This window comes from Giraffa tippelskirchi, chromosome 2 (genome assembly GCF_054371585.1).
Source record: "Giraffa tippelskirchi isolate mGirTip1 chromosome 2, T2T-mGirTip1v1.2.pri, whole genome shotgun sequence".
In the NCBI taxonomy this organism is placed as follows: domain Eukaryota; kingdom Metazoa; phylum Chordata; class Mammalia; order Artiodactyla; family Giraffidae; genus Giraffa; species Giraffa tippelskirchi.
This window is the reverse complement of record NC_137276.1, coordinates 168995157-169022822: the sequence shown is the minus strand read 5'-3', so window position 1 is coordinate 169022822 and position 27666 is coordinate 168995157. Positions and strand designations below refer to the sequence as shown.

At 36.0% G+C, this 27666-nt stretch overlaps 1 protein-coding gene across 7 annotated transcripts in view; it reads left to right on the top strand.

Annotated features, from left to right (window-relative positions):
• STXBP5L (syntaxin binding protein 5L) overlaps positions 1 to 27666 on the top strand; it is a 379816-nt gene that overhangs the window by 247461 nt on the left and 104689 nt on the right. For all 7 annotated transcript variants that reach the window (XM_081571857.1, XM_081571856.1, XM_081571861.1 and 4 more), the window contains 4 exons: positions 4525 to 4565; positions 10149 to 10366; positions 12114 to 12283; positions 12973 to 13098. In XM_081571857.1, coding sequence (XP_081427983.1) covers positions 4525 to 4565; positions 10149 to 10366; positions 12114 to 12283; positions 12973 to 13098 — 555 coding nt within the window. The remainder of the gene's footprint in view (positions 1 to 4524; positions 4566 to 10148; positions 10367 to 12113; positions 12284 to 12972; positions 13099 to 27666) is intronic.

The window sequence follows — 27666 nt, the reverse complement described above, 5'->3', positions numbered from 1 at the left end:
CGTGTCCGACTCTGTGCAACCCCATAGACGGCAGCCCACCAGGCTCCCCTGTCCCTGGGATTCTCCAGGCAAGAACACTGGAGTGGGTTGCCATTTCCTTCTCCAATGCATGAAAGTGAAGTCGCTCAGTCTTGTCCAACTCTTAGCAACCCCATGGACTGCAGCCTACCAGGCTCCTCTGTCCATGGGATTTTCCAGGCAAGAATACTGGAGTGGGGTGCCATTGCCAACTAAACCCCCTGGATATTATGTATTTCAAAGCATAATATGATTGAAAAAGATGGAGAGAAGTCACACCGGCTAGGGTCCCAAAGACCCAAGGAATGACATGGAGGTGAGTTTCTTGGCTTTTGTTTTTGTCTCGTATATCCAAAAATTGGAACTGAAAAAGCTGGCAACCTGGAACTTCCAGTGGGCACAAACCTGAAAGGCCCAACAAAAGCTAGCTCTCTCTAGCCAAAAGATAAGGAAAGGGGCAGGCTATCAAGACAGAAAATTTTTAGAAAATAATCTTTCTACTGCAGCTAACCACCACAGGGAAAAACTGTGGCCCCACCCTAACCCATTTCATCTAAGATTGAATGGGGAACCTGGACTTCCACCCTCATCAGGCCACAACAGTGTACCTCACCTTACCCCAACTCAGTCTCTGAGACTGAGCATAAGTCTGAGTAGGGAGCTGGGACTTTTAAATCTGCTGAGTGGTAATGAAACTCATCACCTGTGATGACAGAGATCATATGGGGAGACAGAATCCCCAGCACTGCCCAGCAGTAATGAGGAGCCACATACCCTCCCCTTTTTGTGTCAATGAAAGTCCACTGGGAAAGGAGAAAAGAACAGAGCTGAAAAAGTTCATAAGGAACTAATGATGAAAACTTCCCAAATTTAGCAAAAGACAGGAACCGAGAGATTGCAGAAAGTGGGTGAGTCACAAGAAGTCCACAAGGTACATGATAGTCAAAATACTGAAAACTAAATTCCAAGGAAAAAAAATCAGGAAAAAAGCAAAAGAGAAATGACACTTTTACCAACAGGGCAAAACTAATTTGAATGAAGGCAGATTTCCCACTAGAAAACATGGAGGCCAGAGGAAACCTGAATCTTTCAAGTGCAAAAAGAAAAGAACTGGCAACTTAGAATCTTATATCCAGCAAAAATATCTTCTAGAAATTAGAAATTAATACATTCTAAGATGAAGGAAACCAAGAATTTGTCTATATCAGACCTATCAAAAAGAATGCCAAAACAAGTTCTCTAAACAAAAAGCAAATGATAAAAGAAGGAACCTTGGATTATGAGAAAGGAAGGAAGCCCACAGTAAGTAAAAATCTGGGCAAATACAATAGGTTTTCTTGCTTTTGAGTTTTTAAAATTATATTTGATGATTGAAGAAAATATTATGGTTACATTGTTTGATGTGGTTCTACATATGTATAGAGGAAATATTTAAGGCGATTATAAATGGGCAAGGGTAAACTGGTATAAAGAAAAAGTTTTTATGTGCTAAGTTGCTTCAGTCATGTCCAACTGTGTGTGACACCTATGGACTGTAGCCTGCCAGGCTCCTCTGTCCATGGGATTCTCCAGGCATGAATACTGGAGTGGGTTGCCATACCTTCCTCCAGGGGATCTTCCCAGCCCAGGTATCGAACCTGCATCTCTTACATCTCCTGCCTTCACAGGCAGGTTCTTTACCGCTAGCACTCCTACTTCCCTTAAAATGGTAGTATGATAACATCAGAATATGATAAGTTAAATGAATATACAATGAAGTACCTAATGCAACCCTGTTTAAAAAAAAAAAAAACTGGGCTAAGAGATACACTCAAAACGTTACTGACTTATAAAAATGGATGTACTAAAATAATTCAAATAGCCCATAGGAAAGAAGGTGAAAAAACAGTGACAATAAAAGAGGAAAAAAACAAAAGAAAAAAAGAGAGACAGTGTAATTATTGAAATTTTAAAGCTTAAATGTAAATGGTCTAAATACATTAGTTCAAATGCATTGATTGGCAGAGTGAATTAAAAAATATAACCAAACTGTATGCCATTAACAATACACTCACTTCAAATATAATAGTATCACCAGGTTAAGAGAAAAAGGACAGAAAAATACTTCATAAAAGAATCAGTGGAGAGTGACATCAGCAAGATGTCAAAATAAGTAACCCCAGACCTTGTTCTCCCACAGGCATACAGATTTAACAACAATATATGGTCTAAAAACCTTTATGAAAACCCTAGAAACCAGTTAGAAAATCATAGTACTCCAGGGGAGCTCAAAGCCAGGAACAGCCGCTTTGAAATGGGTGAGAACAATCATTTTATTTCAGCTGTGTCAGCTCCCCCCCAAAGTTGGCACAGCTCATGTTCAAGGAGGAATCTTAATAAGAAGGAAGTTATGGAATAGACTGTGCATCCAATGTTCCTGCTTTTCAAGGGACGTCCAAAGAGACTAGTTTTTATCTCCTCTCAGTCTGATGGAATCTGGATGCCCGGGTATCCACAGAAAACAAGGGAGAGCTCAGGGGCTTGTTGAAATGCCAAGAAACTTGCAGTACTACAGACATAATGGATGGAGCAAGAGAGTACAAGCTCCTGAAAAAAGAAACCAGCAAACCTCTATAGTTGGGAAATTATACACACAATCCCAGAGAAGATGCATCCCCACTGAAGGTTTGAGAGACCCCAAAGAGGTTGGTGAAGGTCTTCCCCTGTATAAAGCCAGTCGATAACAGGTGGCTATATTTTCAAATGCTAAATTCACAACATAAAATAACAAGACACATAAAAAATTGGGCAAATACAGCCCAATCAAAGGAACAAGATGCATGTCTAGAAACTGACCCTAAAGAATTTGATATCTGTGATTACATGACAATTCAAAATAATTGTCTTAAAGAAACTCAATGCATGACCAGAGAACACAGGCAGACAACTAAACAAAATAAGGAAAGTGATGCATGAGTGAAATTAAAATATTAACAGAGAGATGGAAACTGTTAAAAAGAACCAGAAATAAATTTTTAAGTGAAAGAATACAATAACTGAAATGAAGATTTTACTGGAGGATATCAATAGCAGATTTAATCAGAAGAAAGAACCAGCAAATTTGAAGATAGACAATAAGAAATACTGAGTGAAAGGGATAAAAGTTAAAAGAATGGGACAGAGGAATTATTTGAAGAAACGTTGGCTAAAAACTTCTCTAATCTGAGGAAGTAAATGGACTTCCATATTCATTGGATATGTATCAGAATACTCAAGTGAGCATGAACCCAGGGAGGACAACACTAAGACACATTATAAACGAATTGTCAAAGACAAAGAAACAGTCTTAAAAGCAGCAACAGAAAAGCTACTCATTATGTGTATGAAAACTTACATGAGATTATCATTGGATTTCTCAGCAGAAATATTATAGGCTAGAAGGGAGTAGGATGATATATTTAAAGTGCGTTAAGAATAAATGAAAAACCAGCCATGAACACTGTATCTGGGAAACTGCACTTCAAAAATGAAGGAGAAATAAAGGTCTTCCAAGATAAACAAAGGGCTTCCCTCATAGCTCAGTTAGTAAAGAATCTACATGCAATGCAGGAGACCCTGGTTCGATTCCTGTGTCAGGAAGCTACCCTGGAGAAGGGAAAGGCTACCCACTCCAGTGTTCTGGCCTGGAGAATTCCATGGACTGTATAGTCCATGGAGTCACGAAGAGTCAGACACGACTGAGCGACTTTCACTTTTCACTAAGATAAACAAAAACTGAAATCATTTATTAGCAGTATACTTGCCTCACAAGGATTGCTAAAGGGAGTCCTTTGAGTTGAAATGAATGAATGCTAGACAACAAATGAAAGCATATGAAAATATAAAGCTCTCTGGTAAAAGTAAATACATAGACAAAAACAGAATCACACTGTAGTGGTGGTGAATCACTTTAAGTTCAGATGCTTTTTCTTTGTTTATTGAAATGATAATGGTTTTTCTTTTTCAATCCGGCAGTATAATGAAATATATATGGTGACTGATTTTTAAGAATGTTTAACTGGCATCGCATGTCTGGGATAAACCACACTTAGTTTTATGATATATTATCCTTATACTTTTAAAGTTAGATTTGCTAATATTTTGTTGACTTTTTTTTTTTTTTACATCTATGCTCAAGGGATATTGGTCTGTAATTTTCTTTTCTTGCCATGTTTTTCCCTGGCTTTGGTGTCAGGATAAACCTGACCTCATGAAATGTGTTGCGAAGTATTCTGTACTCTGTGGCTCAGTGGTCAAGAATCCGCATGCAGTACAGGAGAACTGAATTTGATCCCTGGGTCAAGAAGATTCCCTGGAGAAGGGATAGACTATCCACTCCAGTATTCTTGCCTGGAAAATCCCATGGACAGAGGAGCCTGGCGGGCTACCGTCCATGGGGTCACTAATAATAATTCAAGTTTTTATACAGTTCAAACAATTATGATTTTTTAATTGACCATACTTAATGCTAATTTATTTATTATCTAGGCATGCAGATGGGTCAATCAAGTTTTGGGATGCATCTGCAAGTAAGTTTTAAGTTTTTCCTTCTATTGTAGAAAAAAACTTGGTTAGTATTTACTCAGAGCCATTTACCATTTTTTAGTTTGGAGAGTTAACATTTTAGATACATGTTTAGCATACACGTATAGTTGTGTTACCAAAATGCGTTTCCTGTAATACTAAGTCAGTTTAAAGTATTACCTCTACTGTACTTTTATCCTATGATATAGGCAGAACTGAAATCACTCTTTACTAGCAACCTATTATATTTATAAGAGGTAAGGTACACTGAAAAAATGTACCAAATTATTCATATATCAGAGTAACTGTTCAAGGAATTTCCTTTACTTCTTCACTCTGTGGTCTTGGAAAAGTGCTTTTGTCCTACTAGTCTTTATTTTCCTTTGCTGCTTGTCTACCAAGTGTATGCGAATCAAAAAATAATTTGATAAATGTAAATTTTCTTTTGAAATCTTGAGAATTACATAATTTAAGGACAAAAAGTACTCTGCTCAACATTGAAGGACATGCAAAAATATTTAAGACTTGATTATACCCATACATACTCTTCAGAAAATTTACAGGGCAAACAATATGGTAAGAAGTCTAAATGTAGTACAACCCAAGATCTGTTTGATATTGGAAATGGGAGATTTATTTGAACCAGGTAGATTCAGGAATGTATTTTGATGGGGTAACATTTAGTGTGAATATTGGAAGATAAGATTTTGATAGGACTAGGAGGAGTGAATAATGTCTCTTAACTTTGTGAGGATGAGTAATCATCAAGATGGAGATAACTCTTTGGAAATAAGAATACAAGAGAGTTCTGGAGGTTTGAGTTTTGTTGGAACACCAGGAAATTCAAGTAAAAATGTCCGTCAGTTAGGAAGAACAGTCAAGAATGGTATGTAATGAAGAAGTAGCATTAAAGTGATACCTGAAGTTATAGAAGTAAACTGAGAAAGACTGTGATAAACAGATAATCAGAGGGAAGAAAGTTGAATATTAATGACAGTCTTAGTCTGCAAGCTAGAGTCCTTTAGCTGTGGAACAAAACATCAGCAAGAGAAAATTATTAAAAGATTTAAAACCATGAATTCTGAGGCCCCTTTCTGACCTCACAATAAAGAACAGTTGATTAAGGGGAAATTCCAAAGGATGACAGTTTTTTATTTTGATGAACCTTTTCATGTAAATCTGAGTTTGTTCCATGAACACAATTAATTGCACAGTGATATCTTTGCTCATTTCATACCACCTCAAAGTTACTCCTTATCTTTTAAAATGTGAGAAGACCATTTAACACTCTAATGACTTAAGTGCATGCCACCCTGAAAGCATACATGATAATATTTTAGGAATTTATGTTCTAAATAAAGTATTTTATTAAACTCAGAACATATGTTGCAAAAGTTTGCAGCATGTTTAATATTTTTACTGTAATCCATTATAAGAGCATATCTTCAAATCAGTGGATGTTATTGGAGAAGTATTAGTTAGTTTGCCAATTTTGTGGGATAGGGTCCAGTACAGGAAATAAAGTTATATTTAATTTGAATAGATATGTGTACTGTTGACCCTTGAACAACATGGGGGTCAGTCAGATTGGCTATACCAACCCTCTACACAGTCAACCCTCTACCCATAACTTAAAATTGGGGCATAATTTATAGTTGGCCCTCACAGTGTTCCTCTGTATCTATGATTCAGCATCTGAGGATTCAGTCATCCTCAGATTGTGTAGTACTGTAGTATTTACTACTGAAGATAATCTGAGAATAAGTGGACCCATTTATTTCAAACCTGTATTGTTCAAGGATCAGCTGTATTCATCTTCAGTTGCTGAGTAAGCAAGGAAAGATAAGAAAGCCTTCCTCAGTGATCAATGCAAAGAAATAGAGGAAAATGATAGAATGGGAAAGACTAGAGATCTCTTCAAGAAAATAGAGATACCAAGGGAACATTTCATGCAAAGATGGGCACAATAAATGACAAAAATGATATGGACCTAACAGAAGCAGAAGATATTAAGAAGAGGTGGCAAGAATAAACAGAAGAACTGTACAAAAAAGATCTTCATGACCCAGATAACCATGATGATGTAATTGCTCACCTAGAACCAGACATCCTGGAGTGAGAAGTCAAGTAGGCTTTATGAAGCATGACTATGAACAAAGCAGATGGAGATAATGGGATTTCAACTGAGCTATTTCAAATCCTAAAGATGATACTGTGGAAATGCTGCACTCAATATGCCAACAAATTTGGAAAACTCAGCAGTGGCCACAGGACTGGAACAGGTCAGTTTTCATTCCAATCCCAAAGAAAGGCAATGCCAAAGAATGTTCAAACTATGGCACAATTGCACTCATTTTACACACTAGCAAAGTAATACTCAAAATTCTCCAAGTCAGGCTTCAACACTAAGTGAATCGTGAACCCTCCGATGTTCAAGCTGGATTTAGAAAAGGCAGAGGAACCAGAGATCAAGTTGCCAACATCCGTTGGAGCATAGAAAAAGCACGAGAATTGCAGAAAAACATCTACTTCTGTCTCATTGACTACGCTAAAGCCTGTGACTGTGTGGATCACAACAAACTGTGGAAAACTCTTCAAGAGATGGGAATACCAGACCACCTTACCTGCCTCCTGAGAAATCTGTATGCAGGTCAAGAAGCATCAGTTAGAACTGGACATGCAACAACAGACTGGTTCCAAATTGGAAAAGGAGTACGTCAAAGGCTGTATATTGTCACCATGCTTATTTAACTTATATGCAGAGTACATCATTTGAAATGTCATACTGGATGAAGCACAAGCTAGAATCAAGATTGTGAGAAAAATATCAATAACCTCAGATATGCAGATGATACCACCCTTATGAGAGAAAATGAATAGAAACTAAAGAGTGTCTTGAGGAAAGTGAAAAAGCTCACTTAAAACTCAGCATTCAAAAAACCAAGATCATGGCATCTGGTCCCATCACTTCATGGCAAATAGATGGGGAAACAATGGAAACAGTGACAGACTTTATTTTCTCGGACTCCAAATCACTGCAGATGGTGACTGCAGCCATGAAATTAAAAGACACTTGCTCCTTGGAAGAAAAGCTATGACAAAACTAGATAGCATATTAAATAGCAGAGACATTGCTGACAAAGGTCCATCTAGTCAAAGCTATGGTTTTTCCAGTAGTTATGTGTGGATGTGAGAGTGGAACTATAAAGAAATATGAGTGCCAAAGAATTGATGCTTTTGAACTGTGGTGTTGGAGAAGACTCTTGAGAGTCCCTTGGACAGCAGGGAGATTGGTCAATCCTAATGGAAATCAATCCTTAATATTCATTGGAAGGACTGATGCTGAAGCTCCAATACTTTGGCCACCTGATTCTAAGAGATGACTCATTAGAAAAGACCCTGTTGCTGGGAAAGATTGAAGGCAGGAGGAGAAGGGGACTACAGAGGACAAGATGGTTGGATGGCATACCAACTCAATGGACATGAGTTTGAGCCAGCTCCAGGAGATGGTAAGGGACAGGGAGGCCTGGTGTGTTGCAGGCCACGGGGTCGCAAAGAGTTGGACATGACTGACTGACTGAACACAGCAAATTACCACAAGTTAGCAGTTTAAAACAATACCCATATATTGCTTCACATTTTCTGTGTCATGAATCTGGGTCAGGTTATTTGCGTTCTTTACTCAGGTCTAAGAGACTGCAATTGAGGTGTTGGCTAGTCTGGAGCTCAGAGTTCTCTTCCAAGCTCATGTAATTGTTGGCAAAATTCATTTTCTTGCAGCTTTAAAACTCATGTGATTTGTTTCTTCAAAGGAGTGTGTCTCTAACTTCAGGGAGGGCCTCAGTCCCTCTTTTAAAGGGCTCACCTGATTCTGTTGGGCCTACTAAGGATAATCTCTGTTGATTAACTCAAAGTCAAATAACTATGTCTGTAGTATTCTTTAATATTTCCATGTCACATCAAGCTTACAGAAAAATCAAAAAAATGCACTATGAAGTGTTGTATAGCCTTCAGCAAGATTACCCAAATTTCAGTGTATACATGTATTCCCTTCACCCACCCTTCTACCATATGCATGCTCTCAATCTAGCACTTGCTTGCTCACACCCTTTCTCTTTCGCCTCCGTTTTCTTACACACATACACACACGAACATATACATGTACATAGCTTTTTGTAACCATTTGAGAGTAAGCTACAAATATGATGTTCTCCTTAACAGTACATGCCTCCCTAAATACTTTAGTGTGTATTTCTTACAAACAAGGGCACTCTTTTATGTAATGAAATTATAGTTATCAAAATCAGGAGTTTAATATTAATATAATACTATTATCTAACTTCCAGATCTTACTCAATTTAGCCAATTGTTCCAATAAAATCTCATATAGTAAAAGAAATCTCAGATTATTTTTTGGATTTTAAAGTCTGGCATGGTTGCTAAGTATTTCATGATTGGCATTTTTAGTTCAGGCCAGTTCTTTTGTAGAATCTCTTTCATTTTGAATCTGACTAATGTTTCTCATGATTGTTTCAGATTGTGCACTTTTGGCAGGAACTCCTAGATTTTTAGAAATTTTCTCGAGAATCCTTCGTAGGATCAGATATCTTAATATTGTGGAGCTATTATCCAGTTCTAAAGTGGAAATAATATTCCTCCAAATAAATACTCCTGAAAACAATTCACAGACCAGACTATTTAGAAATTATAATTGACTATTTCCTAACACAGAGCCACTCAGAAATGACCTTTCTAAAATAATCTAAATCATTCCCAATATTGCTAACTGGTAAATTACAAGTATTTCTCATCTGAAGGAATGTCTAAAAATTTGTTGAGAGGAATAAACTCTTGAATAGAATCAACCTTTCATCCAACAATCAAAAGGTAAAACAATGAAAAAAGAAGTATGGAAAGAGTAACATGGAAACTTATATTACCATATGTAAAATAGATAGCCAATGGGAATTTGCTCTATGGCTCAGGAAACTCAACCAGGGGCTCCGTATCAACCTAGAGGGGTGGGGTGGGGAGGGAGACGGGAGGGAAGTTCAAAAGGGAGGGGATATATGTATACCTATGGCTGACTCATGTTGAGGTTTGATAGAAAACAACAAAATTCTGTAAGGCAATTATCCTTCAATTAAAAATTTTTTAAAAAAGGACTTCTCAATCTTGGGAAAGAAGTAGATTCAGTAGTTTCATTATAAAGTTTCTGAGCTCAATTGTTTTATCAATAAACAAGGATAGAAATATTTCATGGGACTATTCTGAGGAACACATGAGACAATGCACACCAAGTCCTACATGTTCTTTGGTATATAATATATGTTCAATACACCAAGTCCTACATGTTCTTTGGTATATAATATATGTTCAATAAGTGTTTATTTTTTTCCCTATAGTCTTCCTCCAGCTAAACAGTACTGATACGAGAGCATGACTTTGAATAATTCCTTGTTAAAATGTAGTTAATTTTGTTTACTTGGATTTTAATTTTTGTGATGTAACAGATATATTGAAAAGGCTTCAACAAATGAAAGAATTAAGTGCAAATTAGAAGATAACTATGATTCAATATCTTATAGTAACTCTGCAGATGCTATACAAGCTAAAAACTTCAAAAGTGTTTGAAAAACAGAAGGTAGGAGAAGGAAAACAAACATGTGAGATTGTAGAGGAAGACCCATATGCCATTCAGATGATCTACTGGTGTCCAGAGAGCAGAATATTCTGTGTATCAGGAGTCTCTGCATATGTCATAATTTATAAATTCAGCAGACATGAAATTACAACAGAAATAGTGGTAAGTCATTTAAAAATTAACTTTTACACTTCAAGTTATTAAAAGAAAACAATTATCATAGATTTTGACTAGTGCTTGGTATAGTTTTAAGCCATCAAGAGTACAGTATGTGGTCAGTTATCCAATTCATAGAATTTTTAATTGTTTTTGTTACTTACTATGTTAAAAAGTAATTTGGTTTAAAATGACAAAATCAGCTATCAAAATTTAGTATTATTAAATAGGATAGACTATGCCTATAGGTTTTATATAGACAGTCATTGATTTATTTTATGTATAAATGTCAAATTAATGCAAGCTTTGTTCTATATCTTTATTAAATTTTTTAGGCTGTCCTTTTTGTCAGTTAAGTGTCATAAATGACTATCAACTGCAGTAAGATTACTTTGAATGATCTTTTAAACAGCAACATTTTTTATAGGGTGGAAATAATTATGGGGCTGCTTTACCTAATATTAATTTTTAGACATAATGGAATAGTTTAATTATTCAACATAATGATGCTCTTAAGGGATAAGTTAAGTCTAAGTAAAGGCACCTGTGTATAATGGGTCTTCCCTACCCACTCCATTTTATCAGAAAATAAAGATCTTCTATTAAAGGCCTAAATATAACTGCTTTTACCTTAGTGAATAAAATTAAACATTGCTCTTAGACTATAGTAGTTAAATCCCAGACATTGCATCAGCTAAGCCTAGCTTTTAATTGTGGCTTTACCAGTGTGACTAAACAAATCACAAGACTCCATTAGTCAGTAGTATAGTCTGGGTAAAGACTCAGCTTCATCACTCATGTAATTTCCTGTGTAAAAAAATAGAAAAACAGAAAGTAGTGGTAAACTAGAAATTGTAATGCCATTTTCATAGGGTTTTGTGATATTATGTAAAGTCATTAGCAGAGTATCTAAGTGTAGTAAGCACTTGATAATTGTTATTGCCACCAGAGGATTTAAGTGTTAAGATAATTATGAAAATAATTTGGATAATATTGCTGTATTCACTACTCCATAATTTTATTTTTTGTAAGCAATTGTTTTCAATGTCAAAAATGCTTATTTTTACAATGAAAGACAATGTTTATGTTATAAAATTGATTTTTTGAAGCATTGAATGTAGTCATAAAGTAATTTTTAAACATTCTTAGCTTAAAAGAAAAGGTTTTGGATCACCTTTTTATTCCATTTTAAATTATCATTTTTTTTCATTAAGCAATTCTGACCAAGCTAATGAAATTATATAAGAGCTAAACTAATAAACAAAATATGGAATTTATTTTGGAAAATTATGCTGAATTAATTCAAAGTCAAGCTTGAATGAATTTTTTTAAAGCTAAAAAGTTTTGTACAAATAACAATTTTAAGTGTGTTGTATGTAAATAGACATACACATCCAATTTAGTTTCTTTTATTGGACTAACCAGACCAATTTCTCCTTTTATTTTATCATATGTGGAATTGTAATTTATACTTTATCTTAAGGAATATTTATTATATAGAAAATTTATCTCCACCGGTAGGTATTTTTCTTATAATTCTAAAGAATTAAAAACATTTTACATTTTTTGTGAATGCCATTGAATATTTTATGTAATTTACTATTTAATTCAGTTTAGGGTATCTCTACTTTGAATTGAAATTGAACTAATTAATCTGAATAATAATTACCAAACAAATAACAGATATTTTAATATGATTATCATTATTATGACAACCTAGATTAAATCAAAACTTGATTTGTCTTTTTTTAAGTCATTAGAGGTACGACTGCAATATGATATTGAAGATATTATTACCCCAGAGCCAGAAACAAGTCCTCCATTTCCAGATCTTTCATCCCAGCTTCCTTCAAGGAGTCTTTCTGGGAGCACTAACACTGTGGCTAGTGAAGGAGTAACAAAGGACAGTATCCCATGCCTCAAGTAAGAGTTGCTGCCAAATTTTAAAACAACTTTACATGTTAATTGTATAATTCTTTGAAACTTGCCAAATGAAATCATCCTCTTTTATTAAGTTGTTTTCAAGTGGTCTACAGTCCACCAAGAGGTACCTTAGTCTTTTTGGGGACTATCTATGAAAAGAGCCCAGTATTTTTATTCTTCATTACTAATTAATACATTTCCTTCCCTGAAGGACCCTGAAGAAAACATAGCTTTGATAGAGAAGGCTGCAAGTGGAGCAAATTTAGAGAGCAAGAACAGGAATTCAGGTTTTGAATATGTTGAGCTCAAGTTGGGTTGTAGATTAATGGTCATAGTTCTTATTGTCATGCATTATAACTTACCCATATGTAACAAATATTGTGTAAGAAAAATAATTAAATAATAAAAATAATTTAAAATACTACTATCAAAAGAGAAAAAGGAACTCATGAAGTCTAGTGAAGTTCTAGATCTGACTGACTGAAAAGCTACCTAAAGGAAAGGTTAAGAAATCACAAGTGGCTCGGTGTATTTTCAGAAAGCTAGAAGATACTGTTTACCTGCATAATGTCCTCAGTGCCTGCTATTGTATATTTCTGTAGGAAGATTATTGTTATAAATTCTGAAAATAAGCATGAGCATATCTATTCGAACCGTATATGATGCAATTATTTTTTCTGTTTTTCTAGTGTTAAAACACGACCAGTGCGGATGCCTCCAGGATATCAAGCAGAACTTGTTATTCAGTTGGTGTGGGTGGATGGTGAACCTCCACAGCAGATTACTAGCCTTGCTGTGAGCTCAGCGTATGGAATGTAAGTAGTTAAACATTCTTTCTAATTTGTATAATTTATCTAATGTGTTTGATACATTAAATGTTTCTTTTAAAATACTTAAGTCCTAAAAGTGGAAAGAAACCCTCCCCTGGATTTTTATTAGGTTGAAAGTTGTATAAGAAAATAGTAATTTAAACATAAATTGTGGTTAAATGCTCTTTCTTGATGTCAAACTTGTAATAGTATCTCCACTTTTAGTGTTGGGAGGCTGTTAAGATATTATCACACTCATACATTTTTATTTGTTTTGTATTTTCTATCCTTTCACTCTTTGTATTTCATTTTGGATACTTTCTTCTGACTTATCTTTAAAGGTTCACCAGTTCTTCAGTGGTATCTAATCTAATGGTAGATTCACCCATGGAGTTGAATTTCAGTTCTCTTTTAGCTCTAGACCTTCCACTTGGTTCTTTTTAAAGTTTTCTGTTATCTTCCTAAATTACCACTCTTCTATTTCCTTGAACATGTTGAATATAGTTACTTTAAATATTTGTTTGACAGGGAGCTCAACCCGGTGCTCTGTAATAATATAGAGGGGCGGGATGGGGTTAGAGAGTGGGAGGAGGTTCAAGGGGGAGGAGACATATGTATACTTATGGCTGATTAAAGTTGTTGTATGGCAGAAGCCAACACAACATTGTGAAGCAATTATCCTCCAATTTACAAAAAAAAAATGTGTCTGATAACTAGCTTATTATTTGTCTTGGGTTTGGGTCACATTATATTGTCATCATATAACCTGGGTTTGCCTTTTCATTTTGTTTCTATTTTGTTTTGTTTTATTGAACTTTATATACCACTATATATATGTGTATATGTCTGTGTGACACACACACAACTATTAGAGATAATTTGAGGTTCTAAATGATGTTTTCATCCTCCAGAAAGTATTATTTATTTCTCCAACTGACTAAGCTAATAAGCAGTATAGAAAGCTCAGACAGGATAATCCAATCAGACATCCTGTCTTTGAAAGTTGGATTGTATTCCATTTAAGCACTAATTTAGTTCTAATTGATTCTTATTCCTAGTTTGTACCCTGCATAGACATTGTATCAAATTCTGCTCCCATCAGCAGTTTTTGAGGATACCTGATTCCCTACAACCTTTCTGACAGCAGTGTATAACCAAATGTCATATCATTAAGTAAAAGGAAGTTTATTATTATAATATTAGCACTTTCCTTGTATCTTAAATGAAACCGAACATCTTTTTTTCTCTAGTAACATTTCTGTGTATATTCTTTGTCCATCTTTTTTGCAGAGTTATCATTTTTTTTGTAGATTTGTGAAAAATGTTTATGTAGTAAGGAAGTTAGCTTTCTCTGTGATGAAACCTACAGATATTTTCCTTGGTTTTGTTCATGACTTTGATTAGGATTTTTATTGCAAGCAAAAATTTAAAAAATATTTAGGTAATTCTGTTTTTTTCTTTTCTGGCTCTGGGTTTGTGTCATATTTAGAAAAGCCTTTCTCACTTCATGATCATGAAGAATACTGTCTTATATATTTATTGCTTTAATATATTTAAGTCTTTATCTGAAGTATATTTTGGTATGAGACATGACATAGGAATTACACCTTATTTCTTACCTGATGACTGAGTTATGACAGTACCACTTACTGAATATTTCATGTTTCCCTTCTAAATTTGGAATCATCTTTTATCAAATTAATACATTAATATACACATATACACACATGCATTAGGCTTCCCAAGTGGTGCTGGTGGTAGAGAACCCTCCTGACAATGCAGAAGACAAAAGAGACATAGGTTCAGTCTCTGGGTTGGGAATATCCCCTGGAGAAGGGCATGGCAAACCACTCCAGTATTCTTGCCTGAAGAATCTCATGGACAGAGGAGCCTGACAGGCTATAGTCCATAGGGTCGCAAAGAGTCAGATACAATTGAAAAAACTTAGCACACATGCATATACATAGCTCTGTTTCTATATACCCAGTCTGCCCTGAAGCTAAGTCTCATGAGCTCCAAGAGAACTTGAAGCCAGCTGAAAGGGCAATGACCTGAAAACAATCTTGTGTTCTAAGAGGTTTGTGGGTGTGTGTAAGAGATGTATGTGAATATAGATATTGGGAGTTTGCTCTTGACTGAAAAATCCTTTGATAGGAAAGCTGGCAGGAACAGCCCAGGGATGACGGGAGGAAAGGAAGGTAGTGTGGGACAGCTATAATGCTATTTGTTTGATATGGCCAGAATATATGCTTATCCTCTAACCCACATGGTTACTATGGAAGATGGCTGAGCTCAAACCATTTTCACGGTTCCCTATTTGAGAGATTGACCTGCAAAAGCAAGGGGATGCCAAAATTAAGAGCTATGAAGGTATATTGCTAGGTCCAGGCAAATTGCTGAAAGCTGTTAGAATAAATAAGTCAGAGCATGTTTCCCTTGTTCAGTAAGTGGGAGTGGGGGTGACAGTCACTACAAAGTCTCTAAAGAGCCTATACTTGTATGAGAAAGCTTGGACACCTGCCTCATAAACACTCTCAACGGCCAAAAAACTTCAGGCATCCATGTAAATTCCACCAAAGTTTTAAGAAGTAAGTAACAACAGTATTTATTTTCTGAGAACTTGTGAAAGAAAAAGTGACATACATCTCATGTGGCCAACATAATGATGTCAAAACTTGAAAAGGGATTGGATCAAGATGGCAGAGTAGAAGGGTTAGAGCTCATCTCACCCCCACAAACAACTCAAAAATTTAACTACGTGTGGAATGAGTCTCATGGAACTGGAGACTGACCAAAGTAGTCCTATACAACAAAGATGCAAGAAAGATTTCCATGTAACTAGGTAGGATGGAAAAAAGTCAAAAGGTTAGGACCTCCACCTTGGGATCTGAAAGGGTGAAAAGGTCTGCATGCATAGACACATCCCTTAGGGAGTGAGCAGGTCAAGCCACACTGGAAATCCCAGTCTTGGAACCCTACATAAAGGAAACAAGCCTTCTTGGCTGCAAGGCGACTGGCTGCCAAAACTAAATCAAGAAGAAGCATAATTTGAACAGACTGATCACCAGAAGCGAAATAGAATCTGTAGTAATAATAAAAACAACTCCCTGCAGAAGAAGTCCAGGACTGGATGGCTTTAATAGGGAATTCTAGCAAAATTACAAAGAAGAACTTGTTCCTGTCCTTCTCAAACTGTTCTAAGAAATTGAAGAGGAGGGAATGCTCCCAAATTCATTCTATGAAGCCACCATCACCCCAATACCAAAACCAGCCAAAAACACTGTGAAACTAGAAAATTATAGGCCAATCTCTTTGATAAATATAGGTGCAAAAATCCTCGACAAACTGTCAGCATACCAAATCCAACAACACATAAAAAGGATCAAGCACCATGATCAAGTTGAATTCATTCCAGAGTCATAGGGTGGTTCAATATACACAACTCAATCTGTAAAATACACCACATTAACAAAAGGAAAGACAAAACCCACACGATCATCTCTATACAGAAAAAGCATTTGAAAAAATTCAATATTCATCTATGATAAAAACTGTCTTAGTGGATATAGAGGGAATATATGTCAATGACATATAGCCCATTTATGACAAACCCATAGCCAGCATAATACTTAATGGTGAAAAGCTAAAAGCCTTCCCATTAAGTTCAGGAATAAGACAAGGTTACCCACTCTCACCACTTCTATTCAACATAGTATTGGAAGTCCTAGCCACGGCAATCAGATGAGAAAGAAAAGGTATCCAGATTGAAAGGGATAAAGTATACACCCCAAAACTATTATAACAAATGTATTCAGCAGGGTCATAGGATACAAAATTAATATACAGAAATTTGTTGCATTTGTATAACCTAATAATTAAATATCAGAGAAAGTAAAAAAAAATACCATTTAAAATTGCATCAAAAAATAAAATACCTAAGGACTAAACATAACGAAAGAGGTGAAATACCTAGATGCTGAAAGTATAAAGCACTGAGAGAAAGTTGAAGATGATTCAGAGAAACAGAAAGATATTCTATGCTCTTGGGTTGGAAGAATTAATATTTTTAAAATGGTCATACTGCCCAGAACAGTCTACAGATTTAATGCAATCCCTATCAAAATATCTATGATATTCTTCAAAGAACTAAGATAAATAATCCTAAGATTTGTATGGAACCAGAAGAGACCCATAATTGCCAAAGCAATCCTGAGGGGGGAAAAAAACAAAGCATAATGCTTCTGGTTTCTATACTATACTACAAAGCTACTGTGATCAACAGAGTGTGGTATTAACTCAAAAACAGACATATAGAATAATGGAATGCAATAGAGAGCCCAGAAATAAACCCATGCACTTGTGGTCAATTAATCTATGACAAAGGAGGCAAGAATATACAAGATAAAAGACAGTTTCTTCAACAAGTGGTGTTGGGAAAGCTGAACAGCTGCATGTAAAACAATGAAATAGAACATTCCTTTACACCACATACAAAAATAAACTTAACAAGTTTAAAAAACCTAAATGTTAGTTTATGACACCACTAAATTCCTAGAAGTGAACATAGGCAAAACTTTCTTTGACATAAATTGTAGCAGTGTTTTCTTTGTTTAGTTTCCCAAGGCAAAAACAATCAAAGCAAATGCAAAAGCTTTTGCAAAGCAAAGAGAACCATCAAAATAATGAAAGACAGCCTATGAAATGGGAGAAAATATTTGCATACTATGCCTCTGACAAAGGGTTAATATCCAAAATGTACAAACAGCTCATAAACTCAGAAAAACCCACAAAAGCCAAAGAATCCAATTTATAAATGGGAAGAAGATCTAAAGAGACATTTTTCCAAAGAAGACATACAAATATCTAACAGGCATATGAAAAGATGCTCAACACTGTTCATCATTAGAGAAATGCAAATCAAAACCACAGTGAGGTAGCACCTCATCCTAGTCAGAATGCCTTTCATCAAAAAAACCCACAAACTGATGTTGGTGGGGATGTGGAGAAAAGAGAATCCTTTTACACTATCGGTGAGAATGTAAATAGGTTTTTTAAACTTGTTAAGTTTATTTTTGTATGTAGTGTGAAGGAATGTTCTATTTCATCATTTTACATGCAGCTGTTCAGCTTTCCCACTTTCCTTTTAACACTACTGGTAAGAGTTGTATAGAGGTTTCTTAGAAAACTAAAAGTAGAACTACCATATGATCCAGCACTTCCACTCCTGGGGATGTATGCAGAAACAGTGAAAACTCTACTTTGTAAAGATACTTGCAAACCAGTGTTGATAGCAGCACTGTTTACAATAGCCAAGACATGGAAGCAACTCAAATGCCTGTCAGATGATGACTGACTTGAGAAGATGTGGTACATATAGACCATGGGATATTACTCAGCCATAAAAAAGAATGAAATATTGCCATTTGCAGCAATATGGATGGGCCTAGAGAATATTATGCTTAGTTAAATAAGTTAGAGAAAGACAAATATATATGATACCCCTAATGTTCTGGGATCTAAAACAAACAAACAAACAAATGAATGAATCTATATACAGAAAAGACTCACATACATAGAAAGCAAACGTATGGTTGCCAAAGGGTAGCAGGAAGAGGGAGGATCAAATTAGGAGAATGGAATTAACGAACACAACTACTATACATAAAATAGATAAGCATCAAGGTTCTTACTGTATACCACTTGGAATTATATACAGTATCTTATAATAACCTATAATGGAATATAATCTACAAAAACCCAAATCACCATGCTGAAACTAATACAATATTGTAAAATGACTATACTTGAACTTAAAAATGTTAAAACTTATGAAATAAAAACTGAAAAGGGCATTAAGTGAAAATTATAAGTCCATATCATGTGTGGTATGGCATGGCATCCAGTGTTATCATTTCATGGCAAACAGATGGGGAAAAAGTGGAAGCGGTGACAGATTTTATTCTCATGGGCTCCAGAATCACTGCGGATGCAGCCATGAAATTCAAAATGCTTGCTCCTTGGAAGGAAAGCTATGACAGATCTAGACAGCATATTAAAAGCAGAGAGATTCCTTTGCCTACAAAGGTCCATATAGTCAAAGCTGTAGTCATGTATGGATGTAAGAGTTGGACCATAAAGAAGGCTGAGCATGGAAGAATTGATGCTTTCGAATTGTGGTGTTGGAGAAGACTCTTGAGAGTCCTTTGGACAGCAAGGAGATCAAACCAGTCCAACCCTAAAGGAAATCAAGTATGAATATTCATTAGAAGGACCGATGGTGAAGCCCCAGTACTTTGGCCACCTGATGCAAAGAGCTGACTCATTGGAAAAGACCCTGATGCTAGGAAAGATTGAGGGCAAAAGGAGAAGAGGGCAGCAGAGGATGGTATGGTTAGATAGCGTCACGGACTCAATGCACATGAGTCTGCACAAACTCCGAGAGACAGTGGAGGACAGGGAAGCTTGGCATGCTGCAGTCCATGGAGTCACAAAGAGTCAGGCTAGACTTAGTGACTGAACAACACCATGCATGAACATAGATACAAAAATCCCATTCAAACTATAAATAAATATAGCAATAAAAATTACATGTTGTAATCGAATTTGGTTTATACCAGGAATGTAAGGTTTGTTCAACATTTGAAATGAATCAGTGTAAATCATCACATTAATAGGATAATGTAGAAAACTATAATGAAACCATAATATGAAAAAACAAAGACATTTTCTAAAACTCAACATCTATTTATGACTTAAAAAGAAACAACTAAAACAAGAAGGAAATTTCTTTAATGTGATATATGGCAATAAATATTATTCATACATTGAAATATTAAAAGCTTTACCTCTGGAGTAAAAACAATACAAAGATGACTGCTATGACCATTTCTGTTTTCATTGTACTGAGAAAGGAAAATAAATCAGTCATACGGATTAGAAACAAAGGAAGTAGAAAAAATCATTTAGCAGGTAAATTGTTAGAATTAGTAGTTGAGTTTAACAAGATTACTGAATATAAAGTTCAAGTAAATTATATGTCAATATTTTTTCTATAAAATAGAAACAAATTATATAAAGATTTCATCTACAATAAAATAAAAATAATAAAATATCTAAGACTAAATCTAATAAAAGATGTTTAAGACTTTTACACAGAAAACTGTAAAACAAGATAAATAAAGAACCTAAATCATGGAATGAAAAATTCAATAATGCTGTAAAGATGACAGGTTTTCATCTATTGATTCATGGATTTACCAGTATAGCAATATAAATTTCAGCTGATTTTCCTTCTAAAATGTATAGAGAAATGCAACAGGGCACAACTAGCTAAGACAGCATTAAGAAAATCAGAATTAGAAGACTTCTATACTTAAAAATAAGACTTATTAAATAAAGCTGTGTTAGTCATGACAGTGTTTTTATTGGTACAGAATAGACAAATAGACCAATGAACAGAATAAAGAGCTCAGAAATAGATCCAAGCATATGTAGCGAAATTGGGTCAGCAGAGCAATGGAGGAAATGGCAGGTTTCCCCCTCACAATAAGCAGCACAAAGTCAATTGAATAATTATATAGAAAAATGAAACTTGACTCTTCTCTTACACTATACACAAAGATTTGGGAAAGTGTAATAGGAGTCTATCTTCATAATACTCAAATTAAGGAAATATTTCTTCGGTAGTACTCAAAAAGGTGTTAACCATAAAGGAAAACGTTAAGAATTTCTTGGAAAAAATTGGCACAATAAAGAAAGTGAAATGGCAGAACAGTAAAAAGATCTTTGGATTAATTTTATCTCACAATGGACTCCTATCTGAGTGTAAAAAGAGTCATCAATAAGAAAACGATAGCTCAATAGAAAAAAATGAAGAAATTTGAACAAACATGTCATAAAAGAGGGTATCTAAATGACAAAAGTATATTCATAGTTCAATGAAAAGGTCCACCATTACCACTAGTAATGTTGGTAGTGTTTGCAAAGATATCAGGTATTAAGAACTGTCAGACATTGTTGCTAAGAGGGTAGATTGGTGAATCTACTTTATAATATTGTTAGCATTATTTACCTTATTTTAGCATACCTATGTATGCATTCCCTACAACCCAAAAGTTTCATTTCTAGATATATTCCTAATGAAGTGCAAGCACAGATACATTAAAAGATAGTAGCATTCTCCAATACACACAATATGATATACCATATTAACAAATTGAAACATTAAAACCATATGATAGTCTCAATAGATGGAGAAAAAGCTTTTGACAAAAGTCAACACCCACTTATGATAGAAACTCTTCCAAAAAAGGGCATAGAAGGAACCTACCTCAATATAATAAAGGCCATATATGATAAACCCACAGCAAACATTATTCTCAACAGTGAAAAAACTGAAAGCATTCCCTCTAAGATAAGGAACAAAGACCAGATCAGGAACAAAACCCACTCTCACCACCATTATTCAACATAGTTTTGGAAGTGCTAGCTATGGCGATCAGAAGAAAAAGAAATAAAAGGAATCCAGATTGGAAAAGAAGTAAAACTCTCACTATTTGCAGGTGACGTGATACTATACATAGAACACCCTAAAGATACCATCAGAAAATTACTAGGGCTTATCAATAAATTATGACCAACCTAGACAGCACAATAAAAAGCAGAGACATTACTTTGTCAACAAAGGTCTGTCTAGTCAAGGCTATGGTTTTCCAGTAGTCATGTATGGATGTGAGAGTTGGACTATAAAGAAATCTGAGCACAGAAGAATTGATGCTTTTGAACTGTGGTCTTGGAGAAGACTCTTGAGAGTCCCTTGGACTGCAAGGAGATCCAACCAGTCTATCCTAAAGGAGATCAGTCCTGGGTGTTCATTGGAAGGAGTGATGTTGAAGCTGAAACTCCAATACTTTGGCCACCTGATGTGAGGAGCTGACTCATTTGAAAAGACCCTGATGTTGGGAAAGATTGAAGGCAGGAGGAGAAGGAGACGACAGAGGATGGGATGGTTAGATGGCATCACCAATTCAATGGACATGAGTTTGGGTAAACTCTGGGAGTTGGTGATGGACAGGGAGGCCTGGCATGCTGAAGTTCATGGGGTTGCAAAGAGTCGGACACGACTGAGCAACTGAACTGAACTGAATCAATAAATTTAGCAAAGTGGCAGGATACAACATTAATACACAGAAATCACTTTCATTCCTATCCACTAACAATGAAATATTAGAATGAGAAATTGATTAAGGAATCAATTCCATTTGCCATTGCTACAAAAAGAATAAAATATCTAAGAATAAACCTACCTAAAGAGACAGAAGAACTGTATACAGAAAACCATAAGACACTGATGAAAGAAATCAAAGATAGCATAAACAGATGGAGAGATATTCCATGTTTCTGGGTTGGAAGAATCAATATTGTGAAAATGACTATACTACCAAATGTAATCTACAAATTCAGTGCAATCCCTATCAAATTACCAATGGCATTTTTCACAGAACTAGAACAAAAAAATCTCACAATTTATATGGAAACACAAAAGATCCCAAATAGCCAAAGCAATCTTAAGAATGGAGCTGGAGGAATCAACCTTCCTGCTTCATACTATACTACAGAGCTATAGTCATCAAGAAAGTGCGGTACTGGCACAAAAACAGAAATATAGACCAATGAAACAAAATAGAAAGCCCAGAGATAAACCCACACACCTATGGACCTTATTTTTACAAAGGAGGCAAGAATATACAATGGGGCAAAGATAGTCTCTTCAGTAAGTGGTGCTGGGAAAACTGGACAGCTACATGTAAAAGAAAAATTAGAACACTTCCTAACACCATACACAAAGATAAACTCAAAATGGATTAAAGACCTAAATCTAAGACCAGAAACTATAAAACTTGGACAGAACATAGGCAGAACACTCTAAACCATAAGTCACAGCAAGATCCTCTATGACCCACCTCCTAGAGAAATGGAAATAAAAACAAAAATAAACAAGTGGGACCTGTTAAACTTAAAAGCTTTTGCATAGCAAAGGAAACTATAAACAAGGTGAAAAGACAACCCTCAAATTGGGAAAAATAATTGCAAATGAAACAACTGACAAAGGATTCATTTAAAAAATATGCAAACAGCTCATACAAGTCAATACCAGAAAAACAACCAACCAATCAAAAAATGGGAAAAAGACCTAAACAGACATTTCTCCAAAGAAGACATACAGATGGCTAACAAACACATGAAAACATGCTCAGCATCGCTCATTATTAGAGAAATGCAAGTCAAAAATACAGTGCGGTGTCACCTCACACTGGCCAGAATGGCAAAAATCTACAAACAATGAATGTTGGAGAGGATGTGGAGAAAAGGATGTGCACTGTTGGTGGGAATGCGAATTGATACAGCCACTATGGAGAACAATATAGAGATTCTGTAAAAAATTAGGAATAAAACTACCATATGACTCAGCAATCCCACTACTAGCATATACCCTGAGGAAACCAAAATTGAAAAAGACACATGTAACCCAATGTTCACTGCAGCTGTATTTACAATAGCTAGAACATGGAAGTAACCTAGATGTCCATTGACAGATGAATGGATAAAGAAGTTGTGGTACATATATACAATGGAATATTCAGTTCAGTTCAGGCACTCAGTGGTATCTGATTCTTGTGACCCCATGGACTGCAGCATGCCAGGCTTTGCTGTTCTTCACCAACTCCAGAAGCTTGCTCAAACTCATGTCCGTCGAGTCGGTGATGCCATCCAACCAGCTCATCATCTGTCATCCCTTTTCTCCTGCCTTCAATATTTCTGAGCATCAGGGTCTTTTCCAATGAGTCAGTTCTTCCCATCAGGTAGCCAAAGTATTGGAATTTCAGCTTCAGCATCAGACCTTCCAATGAATATTCAGGACGGATTTCCTTTAGGATGGACTGGTTGGATCTCCTTGCCATACAAGGGACTCTCAAGAGTCTTCTCCAACACCACAGTTCAAAAGCATCAATTCTTCGGTGCTCGGCTTTCTTTATAGTCCAACTCTCACATCCATACATGACCACTAGAAAAACCATAGCCTTGACTAGACGGACCTTTGTTGGCAAAGTAATGTCTCTGCTTTTTATTGTGCTATCTAGGTTGGTCATAGGTTTTCTTCCAAGAAGCAAGCATCTTTTAATTTCATAGCTGCAGTCACCCTCTGGAGTGATTTTGGAGCCCCCCAAAATAAAGGCTGTCACTGTATCCATTGTTTCCCCATCTATTATTTGCCATGAAGTGATGGGACCAGATGCTATGATCTTAGGTTTTTGAATGTTGACTTTTAAGCCAAATTTTTCACTCTTCTTTTTCACTTTCATCAACAAGCTCTTTAGTTCTCCTTCGTTTTTTTGCCATAAGGGTGGTCATCTGCTTATCTGAGGTTATGGATATTTCTCCCGGCAATCTTGATTCCAGCTTGTGCTTCATTCAGCCCGGCATTTCGCATGATGTTCTCTGCATATAAGTTAGATAAGCACGATGACAATATACAGCCTTGATGTAAACCTTTCCCAATTTGGAACCAGTCTGTTGTTCCATATCCAATTCTAACTGTTGCTTTTTGACCTCCATAGATGTTTCTCGGGAGGCAGGTCAGGTGGTTTGGTATTCCTATCTCTTGAAGAATTTTCCAAAGTTTGTTGTGATCCACACAGTCAAAGGTTTTGGCGTAATCAGTAAAGAAGTAGATGTTTTTCTGGAACTCTCTTGCTTTTTCTATGATCCAGCAGAGGTTGGCAATTTGATCTCTGATTCCTCTGCCTTTTCTAAATCTAGCTTGAACATCTGGAAGTTCTCGGTTCACATACTATTGAAGCCTAGCTTGGAGAATTTTGAGCATTACTTTGCTAGCCTATGAGATGAGTGCAGTTGTGCTATAGTTTGAACATTCTTTGGCATTGCCTTTCTTTGGGATTGGAATGAAAACTGACCTTTTCCAGTCCTGTGGCCACTGCTGAGTTTTCCAAATTTGCTGGTGTATTCAGTGCAGCACTTTCACAGCTTATTTTAGGATTTGAACTAGCTCAATTGGAATTCTATCACTCCACTAGCTTTGTTCATAGTAATGCTTCCTAAGGCCCACTTGACTTCGCATTCCAGTATGTCTGACTCTAGGTGGGTTATCATACCATTGTGGTTATCTGGGTCATGAAGATCTTTTTTACATAGTTCTTCTGTGTATTCTTGCCACCTCTTAATATCTTCTGCCTGTGTTAGGTCCATATGATTTCTGTCCTATATTGTGCCCATCAAAAGATCTGTCGTCTTTCCCATTCTATTGTTTTCCTCTATTTCTTTGCATTGATCACTGAGGAAGGCTTTCTTATCTCTCCTTGCTGTTCTTTGGAACTGTGCATTCAAATGGGTATATCTTTCCTTTTATGCTTTGCCTTTATCTTCTCTTCATTTCTCTTCTTTATCTTCTTTCTATTTTCTCCTCAGACAACCATTTTGCCTTTTTGCATTTCTTTTTCTTGGGGATGGTCTTGATCACTGCCTCCTCTACAATGTATGAACTTCTGTCCACAGTTCAGGGACTCTGTCTATCAGATCTAATCCCTTAAATCTATTTGTCACTTCCACTGTATAGTCGTAAGGGATTTGATTTAGGTCATACCTGAATGATCTAGTGCTTTTCCCCATTTTCTTCAATTTAAGTCTGAATTTTGCAATAAGGAGTTCATTATTTAAGCTGTAGTCAGCTCACGGTCTTTTTTGCTGACTGTATAGAGCTTCTCCATCTTGGCTGCAAAGAATATCATCAGTCTGATTTTGGTGTTGACCGTCTGGTGATGTCCATGTGCAGAGTCTTCTCTTGTGTTGTTAGAAGACGGTGCTTGCTATGACCAGTGCATTCTCTTGGCAAAACTCTGTTAGCCTTTGCCCTACTTCATTTTGCCTGTTACTCCAGGTATTTCTTGACTTCCTACTTTTGCATTCCAGTCCCCTATAATGAAAAGGACATCTCTTTTGGGTGTTAGTTCTAGAAGGTCTTGTAGGTTTTCATAGAACCGTTCAACTTCAGCTTCTTTAGCATTACTGGTTGGGTCATAGACTTGGATTACTGTGATATTGAATGATTTGCCTTGGAAACAAACAGAGATCATTCTGGTGGGGGATTCTGACACAATGTGGTCCACTGGAGAAGGGAATGGCAAACCACTTCAGTATTCTTGCCTTGAGAACCCCATGAACAGTATGAAAAGGCAAAAAGATAGGACACTGAAAGATGAACTCCCCAGGTCATTAGGTGCCCCATATGCTACTGGAGAAGAGTAGAGAAATAACTCCAGAAAGAATGAAAAGATAGAGCCAAAGGAAAAACAGTGCCCAGTTGTTGATGTGACTGGTGATGGAAATAAAGTCCGATGCTGTAAAGAATAATATTGCATAGGAACCTGGAATGTTAGGTCCAAGAATCAAGGTAAATTGGAAGTGGTCAAACAGGAGATACAAGAGTGAACATCAACATTTTAGGAATCAGTGATTTAAAATGGACTGGAATGGGCAAATTTAATTCAGATGACCATTATATCTACTACTATGGGCAAGAATCCCTTAGAAGAATCGGAGTAGCCCTCATAGTCAACAAAAATGTCCGAAATTCAGTTCTTGGGTCCAATCTCAAAAACGACAGAATGATCTCTCTTCAGTTCCAAGGCAATGGAATGTTACTCAGCCATAAAAAGGAACACATTTGAGTCAGTCCTAATGAGGTGGATGAACCTAGAGCCTATTTTACAGAGTAAAGTAAGTCAGAAAGAGAATAACAATTGTATACTAACACATATATATGGAATCTAGAAAGATGGTACTGACGAACCCATTTGCAGAGCAGCAATGGAGATACAGACATTGAGAACAGACTTATGGTCATTGCTGGTGGTGGGAAGAAGGAGAGCTATAGAGAGAGTAACATGGAAACATATATTACTGTAAGTAAAATAGATAGCCAGTGGAAATTTGCTGTATGACTCAGGGAACTCAAACTGGGGCTCGATAACAACCTAGAGGAGTCAGATGGGAAGGGAGCTGGGAGGGATGTTCAAGTGGGAGGGGACATGGGTAAACCTATGGCTGATTCACGTTGACTTTTGGTAGAAACAAATGCAATACTGTAAAGCAATTATCTTTCAATTAAAAATAAATAAATCAAGACAGTAGCATTATTTGTGATGGCAGTATTATAATAGTCCCAAACTACCAACAAATGACCGGAGTAGACTGAATAAATTGTATTAATTTCTCTAGCAATGAAAATGAACTTCATTTACATGTAACAATAATATTAGAAAAAAGTGAAACATTTATCAACAAGTAACACTGACTTTTGGCGTAAGAAGTCAGATTTGGGGAGACAGGAGTAATAATCAGGAGAAGCACAAGACAGCTGCTGGTAACATTCTATTTCTTGATATAGTGATAATTGTTTGAGGTTGTTCCCTTTGTGATAACTAAGTGTTCAATTTCATTTATGTGTGTATGCTTGAATTAAAGAGTAAAATATACAGTGTTCTCTGAGGGAGAAGG